General features: G+C 51.8%; 1 protein-coding gene across 1 annotated transcript; it reads right to left on the bottom strand.

Annotated features, from left to right (window-relative positions):
- Positions 1 to 14451: 14451 nt before the first annotated feature.
- PCDH8 (protocadherin 8) lies at positions 14452 to 18776 on the bottom strand. The gene is made up of 3 exons (XM_009467223.2): positions 16249 to 18776; positions 15893 to 16103; positions 14452 to 15424 (listed from the first exon to the last, which is right to left on the bottom strand). The coding sequence occupies exons 1-3, from the start codon at positions 18658 to 18660 to the stop codon at positions 15051 to 15053; spliced, it is 2997 nt and encodes a 998-aa protein (XP_009465498.1). The 5' UTR covers positions 18661 to 18776; the 3' UTR covers positions 14452 to 15050.
- Between the last annotated feature and the right edge of the window lie 3219 nt (positions 18777 to 21995).

Raw genomic sequence — 21995 nt, 5'->3', positions numbered from 1 at the left:
ATCAACATGGGTTTGCCTGCAATGTGATTTGTTTAATTATTTAAAGCCTGTTAGCATATTTTCCTCAAGGGATGGAAAATCCTCAGCGAAAGGATCCTTACATCAGAACAGAGATCTCCATTGTACACTGAAGGTCTGGGCTTTCACCCAGCCACCCGCACTGATCCCAGCACGTAGTATGGTGCAAATACTCACCTTCCCAACTCCAGAAGATGCCTTATGACATCCTCTTCTCCACACCTACAAGTCACCAGTCACTAAAGGGCACTTTGTAGGGCAACTGGGGTTATAAGTAGTAGGTAGCTGGTATGAAGAAGGCTTTATAAGACAGTTCTCAACCTCAGCCTTTTCCAAGCCTGTGCTTGGTGCAAGGTGGGATAACGTTGAGATATCTGAAGAGGTACATCTGGGACTCTTGTTGATGCCCAAGGAAGAGCTTTCTGGAGCTCTGGTTCAGGTGTCTCATCTCCACATGGCTGCATAGTGGGGGACTGTATGAAGAGGTGCAGAGAAGGTGTGGGAGCAAATGGCCCTGCCACAGGACTGGATTGACTGGATCCCAGGTGCTCTTGCTCTGCCTGAAAACAGTTTCTTGCTCCATTTTATTAAGCCTGCTGTGACAAACAGCACGTGCAAGGCTGACACCACACCGCTGAAATCCCAAGGGATGGTACCTCTCCCGTCTTCACAGCCCCCCCATGAAGTGCCAGCTTGACAGCTCTGGCTCCTCTATGCCACCTCTGAGTCTGACCTGCAACCTCCCATTTAAAAGGGAAAAAGCTCTCGATTGTTCTCAACTTTGAGACAAAACACCGTGTTTCATGTGAGTAGACACGCCTGTGTGTTGGGCAGGGTCAGATGTCTGAGACAGGACTTCTCTTCAGCATCCCCATCGTACCTAGAAGGTGTGGGACAGGTTGGAAATGTTTTGGACTTGGTGTGAGAGGGCACTGGGGCTTTCCTGTCCTTGGTACGGTTCATGCTGGTTTCAGCATGAGGAGCCTTCCTGGAGAAGGGATGGGCTGTGGGCTGTCTTGCAGCTCAGAAATTTAGAGTAACGGGGACCCCGCCCCCCCCAGCTGGGGGATGGCATCCCCATCTGGATGGGCTCATGCCATCCAGGTTTTCCCAACACTGCTCAGTGCTGCAGGTGCTGATGTACCTGGGTACCGGAGCTGGCACTACATTTTCTGTGCTGGCATCTGCAGCACCTTTTTTTTTTCACTGCAGCACAAATCACAGGGACACTGCTGAGATCTGCTCTGACATTGCAACGGGGGACCCCAGAGACTGATGCTGTGTACACCGGCAAGGCCTAATGTCCTTGTGGCATCTGAGCTGGGTCGCCGCAGATTCAAATTGTTGTTGATTTTTATTTTGTGTTTCCTCACGAAACCCAGACTCAAGGCTCAACTGGGGCAGGGTGGCTGGTTTCCACGGGGCCCACCCTTCAGCCAGTTTTACAACTGAGTTGGCTGAGGTGCAAAGAGGTCAAGAGCCCCGAGTGAAACACGCTGAACGGGCGGCTCATTAAGGGCTGAACTCCAGACCCGTATTCCCAGCCCTGTGCTCTAATCACCAGGCGAGACGTGGGAGAGCCTCATGGGGCTGATGCTGATGAAAGAAGAGTCAACAGCTTTATTTTGCAGCTTTATTAGCAAAATGAAGTAAAGCCAACATGCCCGACTCTATTATTGAACCAGTAATCTCTGCGTGCTTACATCCAGAGCTTCCCAGACGTTTAACTAGGAGGCTGAACAATAAAATATGTTAGGTCCAAAATGGCTAAAGGAGAGGCAAAGCAGGAGGTAAGCCGTCTAATTGGAGACGTTGCAGCAGGAATCTCACCCCAGGGATCTGTCCCTTGGGATTAACGGTTTGCTGACATCTGGGTTGCGTGGCACTGCTGCCTTGCCCTGGGTTCCACCAGGGCTGATGGCAGGGAGCCAGGGAACAAAAAAAACTTAAGTCCTCAGACTTGTACAACGGGGAAGATGAAGATTTTTCCGCTGTCAGTGCGGAGGCCTTTGGGAGAAAGAAACTGCCAGCTTCTACCCAGAGACATACGGTTGTGACTTCTTTTGGCTTGCAGAATCACAGAAGAAACAAGTGGGGACAGGGAAATACAGACTCTTCTGCTGCTGCCAGCGTTGTCCCGACAGAGAGATCCCCCACTGTCTTGTCCCATCCAGTTTTAAAGGCCTGGGGGTCTTATGGCAACTATTCAGGATGGCTCCTTTGTGGTGAACACACGAGTGCCCACTGCACATCACAGCCTTTTGGCAGAGTGGTCCCATGTCCATCTCTGCCCTGGCACATGCTTATGTTTGAGGCGCACCACGGTCTCAGGGGAGGGCTTCTGCTTCTGCCTGCGTCCTTATCCGGCTGCAGCCAATACTGAGCCCTTGGCCACTACCAGGGACAGAGAGATTAATTTTCCTTAAATAAGGTGCCTAAACTAGTTAAGAGAAAGAGGCAGCAGCTAGAAGTTGGAGGAATCGCCATTTGGAGACATCTATTTCTTTCCCTCTTCCTGTAAACGAGACACTTCTGGTTACTAGTTCAGATGCAGACCTTTTGGGGGCCAGCAGATAGGTGAGATGCGTCCCACTATCAGCCAGTTGTCACAAATTTGCACTTGCCTCTCCTTCTGGTAGTCCACAAAAGATGAAACCAAGTTGCCACCCCAGCTCCTGTCCCCATGCTTCCTCTTCCCCCTGTGATCCCGTCGGAGCCATTTACTGATGCAGATGGAAAACTGAACATGGAAAAGTAAAAAGAAAAAAGCGTCCAAATGGTGGACTGAATTGGACACATAGGCTGAGGACACCCTGGGAGGGACACCACCCCAGGTCAGCTGCTCCACAGCAATGTGCAGAGCATCACACAGGCTCAGAGCCTGCTGTAAATCCAACTAAAGTACTCAGCCTGTTTTGAAATCCACCCACAGCCTTACTTTTTACAAACTTGGGAAGAAAACGGCAAATTAATCCTTTTTTTAAAAGGATGAGTCGGTTCCTTGTCATTCTTCGCGCAGCTCAGGATATGATAGTTCCTGCTGCATAAATACAGATTGTTTCTTTTCACAACTTCCCTTTCATCAGACTGCTAGGAAGGCCTGGAGGTTGTTAAAAATGTGAAAGAAACTTGCTTCCCAATTAAGGTCAATCTCTTTTATCAGAGTCTTTGCACACAAACCTCACTTTCAGAAGGATTTCTATAAACTCCATCCCCAGCTCTGACAAATTGGGAGATGCCCAAATCTCCGAAGGAGCGGCTGACTTCTTTCCCTGCTCGCAGCGCAAAGCAGGGATCTGATCTGTCATGATGACTGAGAACATGTCACAACAATCTGTTTGCGTTCTTCAGGAAAGAAAAACATCTTTCTCTCCCGGAGCTGTAAGCTAATTTGGAGATTTTGCAAGCTGACATGCAACCTGATTAAAATGACCTCAGGCCAACAATTCTTCTTAGGCAACTCGGCAATTAAAGTCTAGACCTATCTGTAGCCCAGGATTTTTTTGCTTCAAATCCCTTTTAGGGAGGAAAGAGTTCTGTGTTTTTATTTTTAAATCTACATATTTGGAATTTTTCTTTTACACTTTGCTTCTACCGTAGCAGAATGTGCTAAGGGATCTATATTTTTTCACATTTTGAGCAGATGAAACTCATACACAGAAGCCTCAGTTTCTTGCCTGCTGGAAAAATATACTGAATATCCGAGGAAATAATACATGAATAAACTCATGGACTCGTAAGAAATACCCAAGGCGCTTTGTGGCCTACATAAAGCTGCCCTTCGAGGTAAAAATGTTGTGCCCTCAATTTTCCAAAGTCAGTGGATATTTTTGTAATGACCGTCGTACTACTACTCAGATCACTTTTTGGCTTCTCCCAATTAGTTAAGCAGTGGGATCAGTTTATTAATCTGCCGAGTTTTTGTGAACACAGTGATTTGTCAAGCAGCAAGCAATGAAAAATAAATGGGTGCCTTCTGGCAGGACGTTCGTCAGACCGTGAGCAACCCCTGAATTTAATTCAGTAGTCTGGGGACACTTGGTAATCTGTCCATGAATGTTTTAGTGCCCGTTTCTTTAAAAAAAATCACTGTCACGGTCATTCGTCCGAGGTAAATCCAGGAGAGCTTTCTCTTCTCCTTTGCTGATTTGGCTCAGCCTGGACTGTTGGCTGGTTTCTAGCTTGTCAACTGGCTAAACGGATTGACAACTCGTGTTTTGCTAATGCTCTTCACAGCATAGTGAGATCCCCTAAAGGGCTTTATTTATTAATTCAAATTATATACTTTTGAATTACGTACTAAACTGGAGTGACTTGCAGACTAACTTTTCAGCATCACTGAAATATCCTGTAGAGCTATGGTGACTTGACATTGGTTCCAGGCCACTGAGCCAGGGTGGGAGCTTTCCTGGATGCAAGGGTGAGATGGTGGCGGGGGATGCCGGTGGCTTTATGCTGGGGACCCACAGGGGGTCCTTGCATGTCTGTGCCCAGCCCAGGCGGCTCATTGCCTTCTGTTTTTCTAGCTGCTCAGGGCAGTTGAATGCGTGGGCTTATTTCACCTGCTTGCACAACCCTGCCTTGGCTTTATCCCTTGCAAGGCTTCCCCTCCTGGACCACTTTGAGAGGAATTTGCCTCCTGGCCCATTTCTTTCTGCAGACACTGCTCCAGCAAAAAGGTGGAAATTCCCCCTGAGGAGGTGCGGGAGATGTCTCCTGGGGACACAAACCCAAGGAAAGTCATATGGAGGCTGGCTCCCAGCTCCCAGCCAGGCTGAGCATCCCGTCCTGCTCTCCCTACGCCCCCGGAGCCCCCCTGGCCTGCCTCGCTGTGCCCTGCTCTCCTGGCCTCTCACAGGGCTTCATCTCCCAGTCCTGGTCCTGGGTGGGAGCTGATGGAGCCCCCTCAGCTGGCATCCCTTTGGGGAATGATATCGCCTTTGGTGAATTTACACCAAGTGGGGAAGGATGCCCTCCCTGACCCCAGGACCCCAGCCATGCAGGAGCTGGGCCAGAAGCTTTTTAGAAATTAGCAGCTGAACCTTGCTGTAAAGTGGCTGCTGATTTCATAGCAGAGCCTCCTATCCGGCACCAATGCCCGGGCTGGAAACCCCATGAAAATAAGGAGCTATGTTAACCAGAAAGCTCCTAACTCTTGCAAGACATCATGATTTTAGCACGCCCCCGTCCTGCTCCGCTTTCACGGTGCAGGATGCTGGAGTCTCCCGAATCCTCTGCTTCCACTTCTTACTGATGTTTCCCAAATCCTCCCCCCCCAGCCCCGTTTTGGGGCCCTGCCCTGGCCGCCGCAGGCAGGGCAAGGATGGCCGGACCCGCACCCCCATCTAGCGGCGGCGCCGGCGGCAGCGGCCGGGGGATGCGGGGGTCCCCGGGGCCTTTGCCCCTCCATCCATCCATCCCAGCCGGGAGATGCTGAGGGTTGGTTTAAAAGAAAGCAAACTCAGACTGGAAGGAGCCCTTCAGAAAGACACCCTCCCCCCCCCCCCCCCTTCCGCCCCGGGTATCCCGTGGGGCAGCGGATAGGGTCGGGGTAAACGCTCTATGGGACCAAACGCGCTTTGGATTAATCGATGCGCTTTGATTAATTTGTGTATGAGCTCCTAATGACAACGCGGCCTGCCAGGGCGCAGCTTCGCCGCAGAGCAGGCACCAGCTGCAGGCGCCGGCGCAGCTACCGGCGGAGGCAGATTCCTTCCCTATCTCATTTATCATCGTTGCTTCCAGTCCAATTTTGTTCACGCCTTACATTTTTGATTGTCTTGGATTAAACATTACCAGAGGAAATAATACTAATAGCCTTTCACAGTGAAAAAAATCAACTTCCAAGGCATTTGTTATGGAAAGGATTATAATAAATTAAATGCTTAAACTAGCACTGTGCAAGCATTTTTGTCTTGGATCAAAATGTTTGCACTGGCTGTTTAAACATTTAATTTATTATAATGAGAAATATCATTGTAAAAATAAGCATGTTAATTAAACTTGAGTTTTGCAAATGTGAGTCATCCCATGTGGACACAGTATAATGAATATAGACAGGTAGAGTCTGCATGCCCTTTTTTTTCTCATTAAGAAAATGAACATTTACATCTTTAAACCCTGCAGCTATTAGTTATTTTTAATGAACTGTGTTGCCATTTCAAAGTTAAGCTCTTCTATGATGCAATCAGATATCGCTAGGTCAGGGAAGAACTTTGCTAATTAAGTTGCAGAGAAGTTCTTTGCCACAGATAATTGATTAAAGTTGTTACATGGATAATCAGTTTACGCAGTTAAATAAATAAAAATAAATAACTGCTAAGAAAACCCAGGTCATGTCAGGGTGGTAAAACGAAGCAGAACCCCAGCCATCCCGGGGCTCAATGCAGCCATGAATTTGGAAGTGCCAGACCAAACCCCTTTGTTATGATCTGACAGGGGAGCAAGGGACCGCAGTGACCTTTACAAAGGCGATTTGGACAGGGATGGTTTGCTGCTGGTGTGGGCGGGAACGGATGGAGGCGGGATGCTCTTTCCCTTTCAAGTGAAGTGATTGGAAGCAATTTTTCTGCCTTCCCATGCCACCAGTCTCTGGTGCATCCAGCTGGTCTTGTCCTGGGATTCATCCTATATGCCAGGTTGTGTGCTGATATGCAAACAAAAAGCACTTGGATTTACTCCCAGCTCTCTCACAGATGTGTTGCGTGGCCTTGAACATGTTCCTTTACCTCCTGGGCGTTCGTAAAGTGCTCTGAGCTATGGCCCTGCAAAAGGTAGAGGTAGAGCTACTCTGTTTTAATTAACATCCCGCCAAGTGGTGTCTTGGGAGGCATCTCAGATCTGTTGTTATCATGCATTACTCAAACAGGCAAAGGTCACAGCAGGCTGCCAGTCCTGGCTGAAACCCATTTCTGAAGTGGTCTAGCCCCCAAGGGCGGGAGGAGGAATGTCTTTGGTACAGCAATGAAATAACCTCTGGGGAGGGAGGAGACTTTGGTGAATTATTATCCGTGAGCCACAGCAAAGAGCTGGGGATGGGATGCCTCCGCTCAGAGGTCACACACCAAATACACCATTGTCCCACACACAGAGATTCAGGCAGTAGCAAATTTGTGGGCAAAAGCAATTTTAAGATCTTGATCTGTGGAGGTGCCTCTTCATGCTATTCTCTAGCTAGTTGTCCAGTAAACCTGCTTTTAGTGTCTGCTCTAGGATTTTTGGAAGGTCAAGATTCTTGAATTTCTTCCAACTCCAGTGGACACATTTTGAATGAAAAGAAAGGATTAATTAAGCTGAGGATCCTCCGTACATAAATGAAATAATTGGTTATTTTACCGGGGATTGTCCTCCAAAAACCTTGTGCATTTGCAGCCTCTAGACAGCTTAGTCTCATGTCATGTGGGTCCCTCTCTCCTGTCCTCCAAAACTCCCTGCTTTTCTGGTCTTCCTCTCACTGTGAGTGGGAGGGAGAAGAGTTTTCCAGGTGAAGGGAGGAAGCTGTTGCCCTTTCTTCTTCTCTTTGTGTCTTTCTGTCCCCCTGATGGAGTTCTACAGAGTTGTCCATCATCACGGCCTCTGCTGACCTCCTGCAAAACTCCCCTCTTCTTGCAGGAGCAAATTCAAGTTATTCCTGAGCCATTTTGCTTTAACCATAAGGCGTATTTCTACACAGAGCATGAGCCTGTGGGGAAAGGCAGGTCTTGTCTGCAGGGCCCTTTGGGCTGGTTGTTCTTCAGTGAGCTGTCCCATCCCGAGGGGATGGAGCACATGGCCAGGGTTTCAGTGACCATCCACAGAGCAGCCACCCCAGGCAGGGCCAGGGCTCATCACCCTAGCAGAAGGCTACAGCTAGCAGGCAGGTGGGCGAAGGGTCCCAGGAGCTGGACTGCAAAGATGGGCAGGGGCTGCCTGGCAGACAGACAGCTGCAGGGACAAGTGTCATTTCTTGCTCCCAGCACTGGGCTGTCCACGCCGAGACCCTGGGAAGCTGCGAAGGTGTTGGTGACCACCTATCTGTGGTGGGTGCAAAGGCTGTTCCCACTATGGGTCCACTTTAGATCCAGAAGAAAGCCTAGAGGTGGCTTTGCCATGGTGGCAACTGGGACCTCTTGCGGCCACCTCTGTGCTCATGCCAGGAGAGAAGTGCCCAAATCCCATGGCACTCAGATAACCCAGGGTACAAGTGTGACCATAAAACCTTATTGCTGAGGCCCAATACCTTAATTTAAGAAGCACCTGTAAACTGTGAGTCAACTGTTTCATGGCTGGAGATAGCTGGAAAGCGGATGTTGTGTTGGGATCTGAAGTAGTCACCTGGGAGAGGAGAACGAGTAGGAGGCAGCCTCCATGTCTGGCCTCCAGCACATTCACCCTGCATAGGTTAAGGCAATAGAGCACAACTGGGCTTGGAACAGAGACCTGCCATCAAATCTGAAAGACGGAGTTGTTACCACAAAGATGTCTGCATCCTTAAACAGCATTCGACTATAGCACCACACAGGGTTGCTTCCCTACCTCATGTGTGGGGCTGGTAGGTCTTCCTTACTCAAAAAGTACCGGCAGGGCATAGCAGCCAGCTTCTGACTGCAGCAGGAGCTGACAGGCAAGTAGGGTTTGCCTGCTGCAGGCTAAAATGGGTGCTCATGTCTGTAACCCCGAGGATGCTAATGCCCAGTCAAAAATAATTAATAATTACCAACTGAACGAACCCACTGGCTTCTCACATCCAGGCCAAGTCACTGCTTTTCTCAGCTCGGTGTCCATCTGCTCCCTTTCCAATTCAGCTCCCAGGATTGTTGTAATCCTCCCCAGGCACCACGGCACAGGAGAAACCTACTGAAGCCAGTCCCCGTCCTGATCCCTGCATCTCTCCCTGCCTGTGTTGGGCTCCCTGGCTCCCTATGAACTCTCCCAATATGATTAACGTTGGATGGGCAGCATGCCCCAGGAGCCCTGAGAGTGGTGGGGATCCCACTGCCATGGACATCGTGGGCTTGAGTGTGAAACCAGCTTTGTGCATCCATCAGGAAGGACGGGTAAGCGGAGGGATCATCACTGCTTAAGGAGGGGGGAACCCAACTCCAGGGAGTTTCTCCAAAGCATCCTCTTACGGAAGGCTTGAAGACCTTGGCATATATGGTGGAAAGTAACATTTACTTCTTCCCAGTTACTAGTCCACATTCTTCAGCCTAAATTTGGTCTTAGGTGACATTTGAAGAGTGAGCAGGCATTATCACTAGTGATGCCAAGCCTTCAAATTATCCAAAAGGCATTATGTTCCTCTTTGGCCAACCCTGAAATTGCCTCGAAGCCTCCAGAGGTTTTACATTACATGTAGACTGATCTACTTGTTGGCTGCTACCCAAAAGCACAGTCCTGCCTTCTTCCCAGGCCCTGGGGGCCTTCTCCCTCTTTGCCCCCTCCCTGACAGCATCTGACATTCTCCTGACCCCTGGTTGAGCTAAACCTGCAGGAATCTACCCAGTTTTGGTACTTTCATACATCTGCCCATGGGCAGGTGACTTTCTTGGGTGCTGGTGGCAAAGAAGTCAAAGGAAAATGAAGCTGCGGGTGAAGAGAAGGGTGGACCATCCCCTTTGGTGACAGCGCACCCACCTGAATTTCTATATCCACAACGTGTGTGTCTGTGTGTAAGGCAGGTGTTTAATCTGCTGTTGTATACAATGGTAAGGAAGTCAACACAGTTACAGGAGACTAGAGAGCAATTTTGCTAAGTGAATGCAGGTGCCTACTGTGAGATGAGCCAGACAGCCCTCTAGACCCCCCTGGCCAGTCCTCGTCTGCCACAGGACCGTAGATGCCTACCATTGATGTAGACCCCTATGCATTGGCCACAAAAGGCACATCTGTCTGAATCTTCAGCTAAAGCCCACCCTGGTGACTCTCTGCCTTCAGGGCCTGGTCCAGGCAGCATTTTCTGAGCATCTCTCGCATGTGTTGAGATCACAGGATTAAGCCCCCATCCCAGAGATCACAGCCATATCCACTTACAAGCATGGGTGCTGCCACCCCATTTTACTAGGAGTCCTGCATCTAGAGCATGCACTGCAGAAAACAGAATTAGGCACCTCACAGTGGTGTTTGGCTCCATCACACATCATTAAACATAAAACATCCTTGAAGGCATTCAAGAAGCACAGGAGAGAAGAGCGGGACAGTAGGAATTTGCTTTTTTTTTTTGGCTAAAGTGCCACAGAAGGCATCTCTCGGATCTTGCTTCCTTGGTGTGTGTGTGGTTGGTTGACCTTGGTCAGCAGCCAGGCCCCCCCCAGCTGCTCACTCACTCCTTCTCCTCAACAGGACAGGGGGAGAAAATCAGATGAAAAAGCTCATGGGCTGAGATAGATACAGAGAGATCACTTACCAATTACCATCACAGGCGAAACAGGCTTGACTTTGGGAAAATTAATTTAATTTAATGACAATTAAAACAGATGGGATGTCTCCTCAAGGTCTCCAGGGTGGCAGTTGCAAGCCCACAGTCCCAGAACATCTCTGGGGCACTCGGGAGACAAGGCATTTGGTGGCTGTGCTGCTGCAGCATCACTCCGGTGTGTCCTGGGTATTGCAGCTACGTCTTCATGGCTGTGCAGGTACACCTGGAAAAGAGGCTGCGGCAATTACCCACTTCTGTGTTTCAGTCCTCTCCCTTGATGCCAAAGAAACTGGACACTGGCACCTGGTTTTGAGTCTGCTGGCCTCCAATGGCCTGGCTCGATGCTACTAGGTATCTTCACCTTCATCTAATCAATTTTGGTTACAGCTCCCTCATTTTACTACACTGTCAGTATGCTCAGATCAGATGGTCTCGTGGCAATTGCTAACAGCAAACTACCTGGCAGTGTTTGAAAGCACATGGGGTGAGATTTGTTTCACTAGATGTTGGACGTCCACAGTGCAAACATCTACAACCATTACAGGTTGCATGTAGGGAGGGATGGGGAACTTCTGAGTGCAATACACCAGACCTGTTTTAGCTGGCTGGTTCAGGAGGAGATGATTCATGCCCTAAAAGTGCCTGTTTCTCTCCACTGAGTGAAGGGAGCCAAGGGTGCTTTGCTTCATTGCAGGTGACAACCAGAGACTTCTGCAGGAGTAGGCTCAAGCTCGATGTTAAGGCTTTTGTTACCTCCAGCTGCTGCAGCCAGTTTGGGCTGTGGAATTAATGCTGTCTCAGTGAAAGAGTGCTGCCTCCAGTGCTGTATCCCTGCTCCCCCTCCCCACCTCTGCCCCCTGAGACGGGGAAAGGCAGGCAAGAGAGGGCAGCTGTCCGTGATGGAGAGGTTGTGTGGCTGCACAGTCTCGTCTGCCACACATGACACAGGGCTGATGCCACACTATGCTTGGCAAATAAATGGAATTTAATTGGTAGGTCTGCATTAATTTCTGAAGTATGTTAGAAAAAATCTCAGTTATGTTAATCAAAAAATAAAAGAAAAAAACTAGGACATACACAGAGAAATAGCATTGATGGCGCAAACATTTGATTCAAGGGGCCCTGCCCGGGAGCTAAGCCTTGGGCTCCCCTCTCCACTCATATGCACTTTGGATGATGTGTGTTCTTATCTGATGGAGCTTGGGGATTTCCCTCACCTAATTTTAGGCATCTAAAAGTTAAAGGAGTCTGGGCTGCTGCCCCTTACTCTTTCTGGCAAAGGGGAGATCAGGAGCTTCAGTGATTCACCTGAGCTGTCCCCATTGCCTGTCTCCAAGCCAAGATGAGAAGCTCTCAGAAGAGGTCCATATCTTTCCACTAACCAAAGAGGCCCTGCAAAGTGACTGCCTCATATTTAAATGCTGAGTCGATGAATCCCACATTTTACTGGCAGCACGCAGGACCCCAGACTAGACAGATCCCAGACCCCAATGAGACTGTAGCTCCTTGCTGCTGAAAGCTGCTCTGAGAATGGGAACAAGTGACTTTATTTCCCCCCATTTCAAGACTGCCTCACACTGGAGTCACCCAAACTCCTGGTTAGGCAGCAATGAGCATTGACCCACCTGTAGAAGTGCACAGGTTCTGTTGCAAGCAACACGGTGAATTTGGCACCTCAACCCAGTGCAATGAACTGCCCTTCGGCTGCTGTTACCTCCTGCCAGCCTCCCCCAGGAGAGCCTCGGGACCTGCTGTGGAGGTCTTGCAGTACATATCCCAGGCTTGCAAACTAGATGACAAAGAACCAGCTCATGAGACTGCCCTGCTTTTTTGACAGAGAGCCTTTCCCTCCCTGCATTCAGAGTTATGACTAATTACTTCACATGCAGGCTTGCTGCTCTGCATCACTGCTGATTAGCCGGCAGGGAGGCTCCCAGCCTTCCTTCACAGCACCCACCCTTCAGCCCAAACTTCAGCCCTAAATTTAACCAAGACAACCCTCTTAGTTCATTAGATGCATCATGATTTTTACTACCAGGTTTAGATAAATCGCCAGAGACGCTAACCTATTTTCCTGACCATAAAAGCTGTATCACAGACGTTGCTTCCCAGTTGAGTCTTGCATCAGCCTGATTTCAATTCCCTTCAAGTACAGTCTCTGAAGCTCTCTGCCCACCACAAATCTTCACACAGTGGCTTTTATGAACCCCTTGTTAAAACTCAGACCATGTGTGCCTGAAAACTTGGTCAGGCTCTGCCACTCTTGCTACTTGGGCTTGAGAAAGCTGGAAGTCAGGGGAGAAAGGGAATTTCTGTCGGTTAAGGGAGGTGCAGGTGGGATACTGTTTTCTACTTACATTTTGAGACACAAAGTCTAATAGAGTCTTGTTTATATCTAAGAGGGCTTTATATTTTCTTTGTGAGTCATCTTCTATATATATGTACCATACTAATTAGACATATAATTGAAGAATTCATGATAAAACCCAAAAGCTTTGTCATGTGCAAATTTCTGGATTCTTGATTTGTACAAAATGCAAAATTATATACTCCAAGTGAGTAGCAGTGCTTCCTTTTTGGAAAAGTTCAATCCAATACTAAAACTCAAATATAAGTGTTATCTCTGCTATAAACATTTTTTTGAACACAGGAAGAAATGCTCATGCTTTGTTTCGTTCAGTGCTATTCTACAGCTGATTTCAGCAGAGGGATTTGAGATCTGCTTTTAACTTGAAACCTTGAGGGGAGGGAATTTCAAAGCTCTATATGGTTTTTTTTCAGGCCTTTGTCATTTCTAGGAGGAGGCAAAATCGGTAGCTGTATTGGGTCTGGCTGAGATGGAGTTAATTTTCCCCATAGCAGCCCATATAGTGCTGTGCTTTGTATTGGTAGCCAGAAAGGTGGTGGTAACACACTGGTGTTTTGGCTACTACTGGGCAGTGCTCGCACAGCATCAAGGCTGTCTCTCCAACATCTCCCCCCCTCACCAGCAGACCGAGGGTGGGCAAGATCTTGGGAGGGGACATAGCCAGGACAGCTGACCCAAACTGATCAAAGGGATATTCCATAGCATGTGATGTCTGCTCAGCAATAAAAGCTAAGAGAAAGGGGGGGGGGGGGGGGGGGAGGGCATTCGTTACTACGACATTTGTCTTTCGGAGCAACTGCTATGTGTAGTGAAGCCCCACTTCCCGGGAAGTGGCTGGACATTGCTTGCTGATGGGAAGTAGAGAATAAATCTTTTGATTTCCTTTGCTTCCATGCACGGCCTTTGCTTTTGCTTTATTAAACTGCCTTTATCTTGACCCACGAGTTTTTTCCATCTTATTTTCTCCCTGCCCTGTCCTGCTGAGGAGGGGAGTGATAGAGCGGCTTGGTGGGCACCTGTCTTCCAGCCAAGGTCAACCCACCACAGTAGCACAGACAATCTCAACATAATCAACATCTGTTCTTTCTGTTTCATGCACAAATATAAACCTATTCTTTCTCTTGGTGTATAAATGTAGGTACAAAAATGCAAGTTACTGTCCTTTAGTAAGGCTGCCTTAACAAGAGATAAACATATAAGCACATACCTATGCGGCTTGACTCAAATCAACGCCTCAGCCAGATGAGAAAGCAAAGTGTTTGAATGGCTGCTGATACAAAGATATTCGCACCGCATGAACACTTCAGTTGATGGACATAGCTTCATTTGTTTCACTAAAATTACACCGCTTCCCACCAGTGAAAGATGGGGCTGGAAGAGCTGAGGCCAGGCAGTGAAAAGCAAAGGCCAGCTCCATCACACAGCCCTCCCTCCCACCTTGCAACCCATCATTAACATCTCTAGAGCTAAGCCTCCAGTGAGGTATTGCTGGAGATGAAGGATGGGCAAGACTAAAAGTAGCATCATTCATGCTCCTCCCCACTGCATTTCTCTGCACAAAATACTTTTGTTGACCTGTAAAGACCTCTGTGCTCTGAAGCATGAAATCCATGAACAGATCCCTCTGACACATCACAAAACCTTTATTAGTGTTTATCAGTGACACAGATTACAGGAACCAAAGGCAATTAAATAACATTTAAGCTGACCACAGACTCAATTACAAGTCACATTTGGCAAGGCAAACTTCTCAGTACACTGGGTTGCTTAGGTTATTATTACACCGTGAAAGAGGAATTTCCCTTACAAGGTTCTACATATTCAGGATATTATTATTAATTATTATTACTGTGTCTTTCAGACAGGTCCTTTGGCAAGAATTCCCATTTTTTAAGCTTTTATTATATAAAAATATAACCAATTTTCATTATGTACAAACATTACATTACACAATGTACAGGTTAAAAACACTACAAAAAATGGCAGGCCATGGGTGAAAAAAAAGAAAAAATGTAGAAAACATGAAAAAAAATTTAAATACTGCACATTTCATAAAAATTACATTAACTACAAACAATTTTTTTTTGTTTGCAAATATCAAACAGTACTGACGTGATTGGAAATCTTTCCCAACAACTTCATTTTTAAGGCACATCTTGCATATTTACATCTACGACACCGGATCTGGTCAATAACTTAAAGGCTCTCGGGAGTGACCTAGTCGTGTGCGCGCAGGGACATGTGTACTCAGGTGGGGAGCGTGTTGGGCTACACTTTCTCAGCTGTGTCAGTCTGGGGGCCCAGGTATCTAGTCGAGGGGGCTGGGTAGAGGGGCACCCCGATCTCCTGAAGGTCAGGGAGCCGTGCGGGGCGTGGTGGGGAGAGCAGTGTGATCGTCCGGTCAAAGTCCCTGTGCAGCACTTTCTCGTAGACACTCTGAAGACCCACTGTTTTGGGCAGCTGGGCTTGATAAAAGTTGTCCCTGCGAAGGGGATCCCTGGGCAAGGACGTGCTCTTGCAGAAGGTGGAGAGGGGTGCCGAAGGGTGGGGAGAGGGATGAGGGTTGGCTCGGCCACAGGAGGGGCTCCAGCAGCGGTCCGAGTGGCCCAGGATCTTGCACTCGGCCGTACATGCCCACAGACCTAAAGGGAGACAGAGAAGGAGAAACCTGTCGTTACTGCAGGAATAAACGCACATAATTCATCATCCTCAGAGTCACCAGTCACGGGGTGATTCAATGCACTGACAGTAGGAGTCGGGAAACGATGCTCTACGGCACAACGAAAAAACATGCTTGGGAAGGTTGTGTTGTTTTGCTAGGGACACTCCTCACAATCCTAACTTTAAGGGAAGCTTTTTGGGGAGGAAAAAACCCAATCCTATACTTCTAGCACCTGCTAGTTTGTGCCAGGTGCTCAGTGCAGAGAGGAACCAGTGTCCAGCAGCCTGCTGTGAAGAGATGGGCAGTTTGAGTCACGCAGCATCAGGCTTCCCCCTCCAGCTGCCCTGCCTAATTACTGTGCCCCGAGGATGGGTCCCTCTGTCCACCTCCCCATCCACCTGTCCGTCTGTCTGGAGGGGCCAGCTGGGAGCAGGGGCTGAGCCCTTACCGTTCTGCATGTGCGTGATGAGATCTTTCTTCAGGGCATCTCCACTGATATCCGAGTCGCTGTCGTTAAAATCGCTGTCACCTTTGCCACTGTCTTTGCCACTGAACTTCTCTGCCTCTCGGCCGGAGATGGTGTTGAACGAGTGCCCCTTCCAAATGGCCACGGGGGGAGCAGGCTCCTTGCTGTAACTCGGAGCAGCAGCAAAGCCCTGCTGGGGTGTGGGGGATCAAAGGAGAGGTGAGAGGGGAAGTAGCGAAGGGTAAATCGACATCAGAACCACATCTCTGCAATTCACATCCCCAGAGACACACACCCCCCCCCCAACCTCCGACCCCCTCCCCGCATCAGGATCTTACCTCCCCGCTTGGTCCTCTGAGTCTCTTCTGACCCTCGTAGAGGCAAGTGCTGTCGCTGCCGCTCTCAGCAGTGGAGATCTCTTCAGCAGCTGGAGAAGGGTCGGGGCTGGTGAAAGAGGTTTTGCTGGGAAAGGTTCGTACCTCAAACACATTCCCCCTCTGGCTGCTCTCCTCCTGCCGGCCCTTCTCCAAGTGGGAGATGTCTATCTGCTCTTTCAAGGAAGCGTTGTTTTTGATCTCGTTCCCCTTCTTGCGCCTGTTGCAGGTGGTGGCGATGGTGATTATAGCCACCAGGAGGAGGGTGCAGCTGCCCGCCAGGACAATGATCACGATCAGAGGGATGTCCCACTGCAAAGCCTTTCCTTCCCAGGAGCTGGGCTTGGCTATCTCCTGGATACTGGAAGGAGCAGTGGCGGTCACCAGGAAGTTGACTGTGGCTGTTGTGGCCAGGGGGGGTCTGCCATTGTCTGTCACAGTGAGGATGACCTTGAACAGCTGCCCCAGCTCTTCAGAGAGGTCACCCCTCAGCACAATGTCCCCAGTACTTGGGTTGATGGTGAAAAGGTCCTGCTGGGGCTCTTCCAGGAAGGCAAAGGTGAGCTCAGCATTGGCCCCATCATCTGCATCTCGAGCTTTGATCTGGGCCACCAGGGAGTCGCGGGAGGTCTTGCTGGACACGCCGATTTCCACCGTCCCGTTGGTGAGCACCGGGTGGATGATGACAGGAGGGTTGTCATTCTGGTCCACCATTCTCACTTTGACAAGGGTGCTGCTGGAGAGCTGCGGGGAGCCTCCATCAGTGGCCTGGATCCTCAGGTCCAACTGCTTGAGGATCTCATAGTTGAACGTCCTGAGGGCATAGATGGCCCCGGTGGCAGGGTCCACTGAGACATAGGTGGAGATGGGGGCCCCCATGACCTGTGTCTCCAGGAGACGGTAGGTGACCTTACCATTGTGGCCAAGATCGGGGTCACGGGCCACCACGGTGGTGAGGTAGGCGCCTGGGGGGTTGTTCTCTGGCACAGCCACCTCGTAGAGGGGCTTGGCGAAGAGTGGTGCATTGTCATTCTCATCGCTCACCCGCACTGTGTACTGGCGGATGGTCTTGAAGGGTGGCGAGCCCAGGTCCTCGGCCACCACGGTGAGGTTGTACTCAGGGATGCGCTCGCGGTCCAGTGCTGCCGTGGTGACGATCATGTAGCTGTCCTCGTAGGCACGCTGCAGGGCGAAGTGGTCATGGCCACGGAGGCTGCAGCGCACCTGCCCGTTGGCCCCCGAGTCACGGTCTGAGGCACTGACAAGGGCCACGAAGCTCTCGCTGGCCGCTGCCTCGCTGACATAGGCCACGCCAGCGGTGCTGGCAGCACCACGGAGGGCGCTGATGCTGATGCGTGGTGCGTTGTCGTTGACATCGGCAAGGCGCACGACGACGGTGCAGGTGGCGGCACGGGGGCTGGCGCCACGGTCCTGGGCACGCACATCCAGCTCGTAGGTGCGGGTGCGCTCGTAGTCCACGGCGGCCTCCAGCGTGAGGCGTCCCGAGCGCGGGTCAAGGCGGAAGAGCCGCCGTGCCTCGGGGGGCACTTGGCTGCCAAAGGTGTAGACCACCTCACCGTTGGGGCCCTCGTCAGGGTCAGCGGCATCCAGGTCGAGCAGCAGAGAGCCAGGTGGTGCATCCTCGGGCAGCTCCACCGTGACCGAGCCCTGGGTGAAGGCAGGGCTGTTGTCATTGGCATCGAGGACACGGACGTGCACCGTGGCCGTGCCTGAGCGCGCTGGGCTGCCGCCATCCTTGGCCACCAGCTCCAGCGTGTAGGAGGGCTGGCGCTCACGGTCCAGCTCCTGGAGCAGCACCAGGTCGGCGCAGCGTGCCCCATCTGCCCGTGTCTGTGCCTCCACACCAAAGTGGCTGTTGAGGGAGACCTGGAAGCTCTGGATGGAGTTGGAGCCCACGTCCTCGTCCACGGCCACCTCCAGTGGGAGGCGGGTGCCAGGTGCGGCACTCTCCGACACCTCCAGCGCCATCTGGGCGTGGGGGAAGCGTGGGGCGTTGTCGTTGATGTCACGCACCTCCAGCTCCACGTGCACCAGGCGGTAGCGCTCCCGCCAGCAGCTCACCACATCGAAGGCCAGTACGCACTGGGGGGCCTGCCCGCACAGCTGCTCCCGGTCCAGCCCCGCTTCGCCGATGCTCAGCTGCCCGTCCTCCTCCCGCACCCGCACCAGCGAGCTGTTGCTGAACTGCCGCATCAGTCGGAAGCTCATCTCTCCCGGCGCCTTCACCGGCATCTCGTCGGCCAGCGTACCGATCACCGTGCCCGGTGCACCTTCCTCGTCGGTGCGGTACCTCACCGTCTTGCAGCGGGATGGGGCCAGCAGGCAGGCGAGAGCCAGCAGCCGCAGGGGGCTCATGGCACTTGCGCGGGGCTCGGCCCGACGGCGCGGTCCGGGGTGATGATGGTGAGGAGGATGCCGGTGCCCGGGGGGCGGTGGGCGGTGCGCGGTACCGGAGGACGGCTCCGCGCACCCTCCGCCGCCGTCTGCGCCCCTCCGCGCCTCCGCACCGCCTTTAATAGACGGCGGTATGCAAATGAGCGGGCGGCGGAGCCAATGGGAGGCGGCGGGGCGCGGGCGGCCCCCGGCGCTCCCCGGACCGGGGCGGCTCCGGCAGCCGGCGGAGCGGGGGCGCGGGCGCGGGGCGCTCCCCTTTGTTTTCCTCAGCTCTCCGGGGTTCGGGGTTTTTCCTTTTTTCCCGGCTTTATTCCTTTTTTTTTCCCTTTTCTTTCTTTCTTTTTTTTTTTTTTTTCCCTTCCTCCTCCTCCCGTCTTTTCCGTCTCTGCGGAGGCGCGGCGGCGGAGCCGGCGCGGGGAGCGCGGAGCGGACCGCGCAGCGGGGTTTGATAAATTGTGCCGCGGGTCGGGCAGGTGCCGTGTCGCGGCGTGCCGTGGCTTGTCGCGCCGTGTCGCGGCATGTCGCGCCGTGTCGCGGCGTGCCGCGGGGGCGCGGGCGGGTGCGCGGGCGCGGATTAGCGGGGTGCGGGGGGGGTGGGCGGCATTCAGCTGCGCGGCCGGAGCGGTGTGTTACTCGCGTGAGAGCCTGTGATCAGCGCCGTAAGTCGCCTTTCAGGAGGTGTCCCCGCATGCTTTAGTATGCATGTCACCGCCCGGGTTTCTTAAGCCTGGGGCACTAGCAGGCGAGGAAAAAAAAAAAAAGGGGGGGGAAAAAGAAAGAAGAAAAAAGTTCCAAATAGGATTTAGCATAAGCTTGAGGAGATTTGGAAAGGTTTCAAAGATCAGGCTGTATCAAAGGCTTATGAAGCCCTCGTTAGCTGTAGAAATATAATAGCATGGCAGGCTATCCCATTCGAGGAACCAATGTCTGTATTATTTCACTATGACAGGCTAAGGGGAGAGAAAGTTGAACAGTTTCCACAGAGGAGTTGGACTAAGTTGAATATAATGAGCAAACGCCACATGTATCCATTATGTCCCTCTATTCATTCCCAATCACTGCCATAACTCTTTGACTAAACGATGATGAGCGCTGAATTACACACAATGCCCTGCTCATATTAAAATACATTTAAGACCTATCCCTCCTGGTGCCCTGTTACGCCTATTCACAGGATTTTCTTTTTGTCCTAATAGGGCCTCTCTGGGAAGCAACACCAGTCTCGTTCCAGAAGAACAAAATAACAGCATGAGGCTGAAACCTGGCACCAAGCGGGGGGAACGAAACCATCTGCCCCGCAAGGCACCAAGGCCCCGCGCCGAGCCCGGTGCAGCCTCCCGGCCCCGCGGTGCCTGGGCGGCCATGGGGAGGCCCTGGAGAGGAGACCCGACGGGGAGGGGAGCTGGGGGTCCTGACGGGCATCGGGCTCTCCGGGAAAGTGCATGCCCTTCCTTCCCTCCTGCCCTCTTCCTTCCCTCTTTTCCTTCCTCCTGTCCCTTCTTCCCTCTTCCCTTCCCGTTCCTTCTTCCTTCCCTCCTTCCCTCTTCCTTCCCTCTTTTCCTTCCTCCTGTCCCTTCTTCCTTCTTCCCTCTCCTTCCTTCTTCCCTCTCCTTCCTTCTTCCCTCTCCTTCCCTCCTTCCTTCCTTCCTTCCTTCCTTCCTTCCTTCCTTCCTTCCTTCCTTCCTTCCTTCCTTCCTTCCTTCCTTCCTTCCTTCCTTCCTCCCTCCCTCCCTCCCTCCCTCCCTCCCTCTCTTTCCTTTCATCTTTCCTCCTTCCTCTCTTGCATCTTTCCTCTCCCTCTTTCCTTTCCTCTTTCCTTTCCCTCTTCCCGTTCATCTTTCCTTTCCTCCTTCCTTTCCCTCTTCCCTTGCCTCCTTTCCCTCTTCCTTGCTTCCTTCCTTCCCTCCTTCCTTCCCTTTCCTCCTTCCTTCTCTCCGTGCGTCAGGGAACCTAACAGATTCCGAAGAGGAAGAGGGGGGACAAACTGAAGGGGCTGTGCCTCCCCGCCCCGCTTTCCTTTGGAAACCTCGGCTAAAAGCGCTCCGCTCCGCTCGGCTGCGCACACGAGGGGATGCAGCCCCCCGGGGGGCTCCATCCCCGCCTCGGTGCGGGGCCGCTCCCCCCAGCAGGGGCACCCCGGGGCTGCGCGGCTCCCTGCGCGGGGCGTTGCGCGGCTCCCTGCGCGGGGCGCTGCGCGGGGCGGCACGCGAGCGGGGCCCGGCGGGCTGCCCGCAGCTCCGGCTTATGGAAATGGGATTTAAATCGCGCCTCAGCGCTGACCGGGGGGACGCGGGGCGGGGGGCCCGCTCTGCCGCCAACAAAAGGTCCCCAAACGCCTGGTTTCCATACGAAAAGCCTCCGCGCAGCTCTTTTCTCCTGCCCGCCGGAGCTCCGCAGCCGGCTGGCCGGCGGGGCGGGGAGCAGCCGGGCCGGGCCGGGCCGGGCCGGTCCGCCTCGGGTCGGGTTGGGCCGGGGTCCGGACCGGGCCGGGGTCCGGGGTCCGGGGTCCGGGTGTGGGCTGAGCGCTTGGGAACGGGGCCGCCGGCCGGGAGCGGGCAGCGGGCAGCGGGACGGCCCCCCTGTGTAACAGGATTATCTTTGCCATTTCAAGTTCCATACAGCATGTAATTTATTTTTAATTAGGATTAGATCGAGCAGGGAAGGAGAGCAGACCTTCCCCCCCGCCCCACCTCCCCTCCCCGCAAAGGCATGGCTATTCCACCAGGAGCTCTTATTCTTTACAAAAAAATCAATCAATCGATAAAACAGGACCTGCGTTCACCTCCCACGCACTTCGCAGGAGAAAAGGGTGCAAAGGGCTGTATTTTCAATGCGTGCTGAGGTATCTGCATTAGAAGAAGCTTGGAAATCCTTCCCCTTTCCCATCCACACGGTCCCCATCTCATGCACTTTCGATTCAAACCCATTCTTAAGAGGGTCCCAGTGGGGTCTTGCTGCTCTTGCCTTTTTTTTTAGAGGGCAAATGCGCTTTCTGTCTGCCTGGGTTATTCTTTTTCCACAGTCGTGACTTTGATTTAAAAAAAATACATATCAGTCGCTCCGCTGGAGCAAAGCCTTCTCCCCGATAGTTTGGATAGAGTCCATTACAGAAATGTTCTGAAAGGCTAGTGAAGAATCCTGTTTTACAGCTCAAAAATAGACATACGGATCAGCTGCATTAAAAGCACTTCTTTGAAATATTGTGGTTAAACAGCCCAGATTGGTTGATTGCTCCATGCGGGGACATATGTTCTTGCAAACTGTGCGTATTGTTACTAATGGGGATTCTCACACCA

Source organism: Nipponia nippon, unplaced genomic scaffold (genome assembly GCF_047370975.1).
Source record: "Nipponia nippon isolate SJK-2023a ecotype South Korea unplaced genomic scaffold, ASM4737097v1 scaffold_2, whole genome shotgun sequence".
In the NCBI taxonomy this organism is placed as follows: Eukaryota; Metazoa; Chordata; class Aves; order Pelecaniformes; family Threskiornithidae; genus Nipponia; species Nipponia nippon.
Note: the sequence above shows the minus strand (reverse complement) of the source record. Positions and strands in the feature narration are given on the sequence as shown.

Excerpts from the sequence above, each read along its gene's own strand:
- PCDH8 (XM_009467223.2), bottom strand. The coding sequence starts at position 18,660 with ATGAGCCCCCTGCGGCTGCTGGCTCTCGCCTGCCTGCTGGCCCCATCC. Across the intron at positions 16,104-16,248 it reads TCAGAGGACCAAGCGGGGAG|CAGGGCTTTGCTGCTGCTCC; the intron begins GTAAGATCCTGA and ends CCCACACCCCAG. Across the intron at positions 15,425-15,892 it reads CATCACGCACATGCAGAACG|GTCTGTGGGCATGTACGGCC; the intron begins GTAAGGGCTCAG and ends GTCTCCCTTTAG.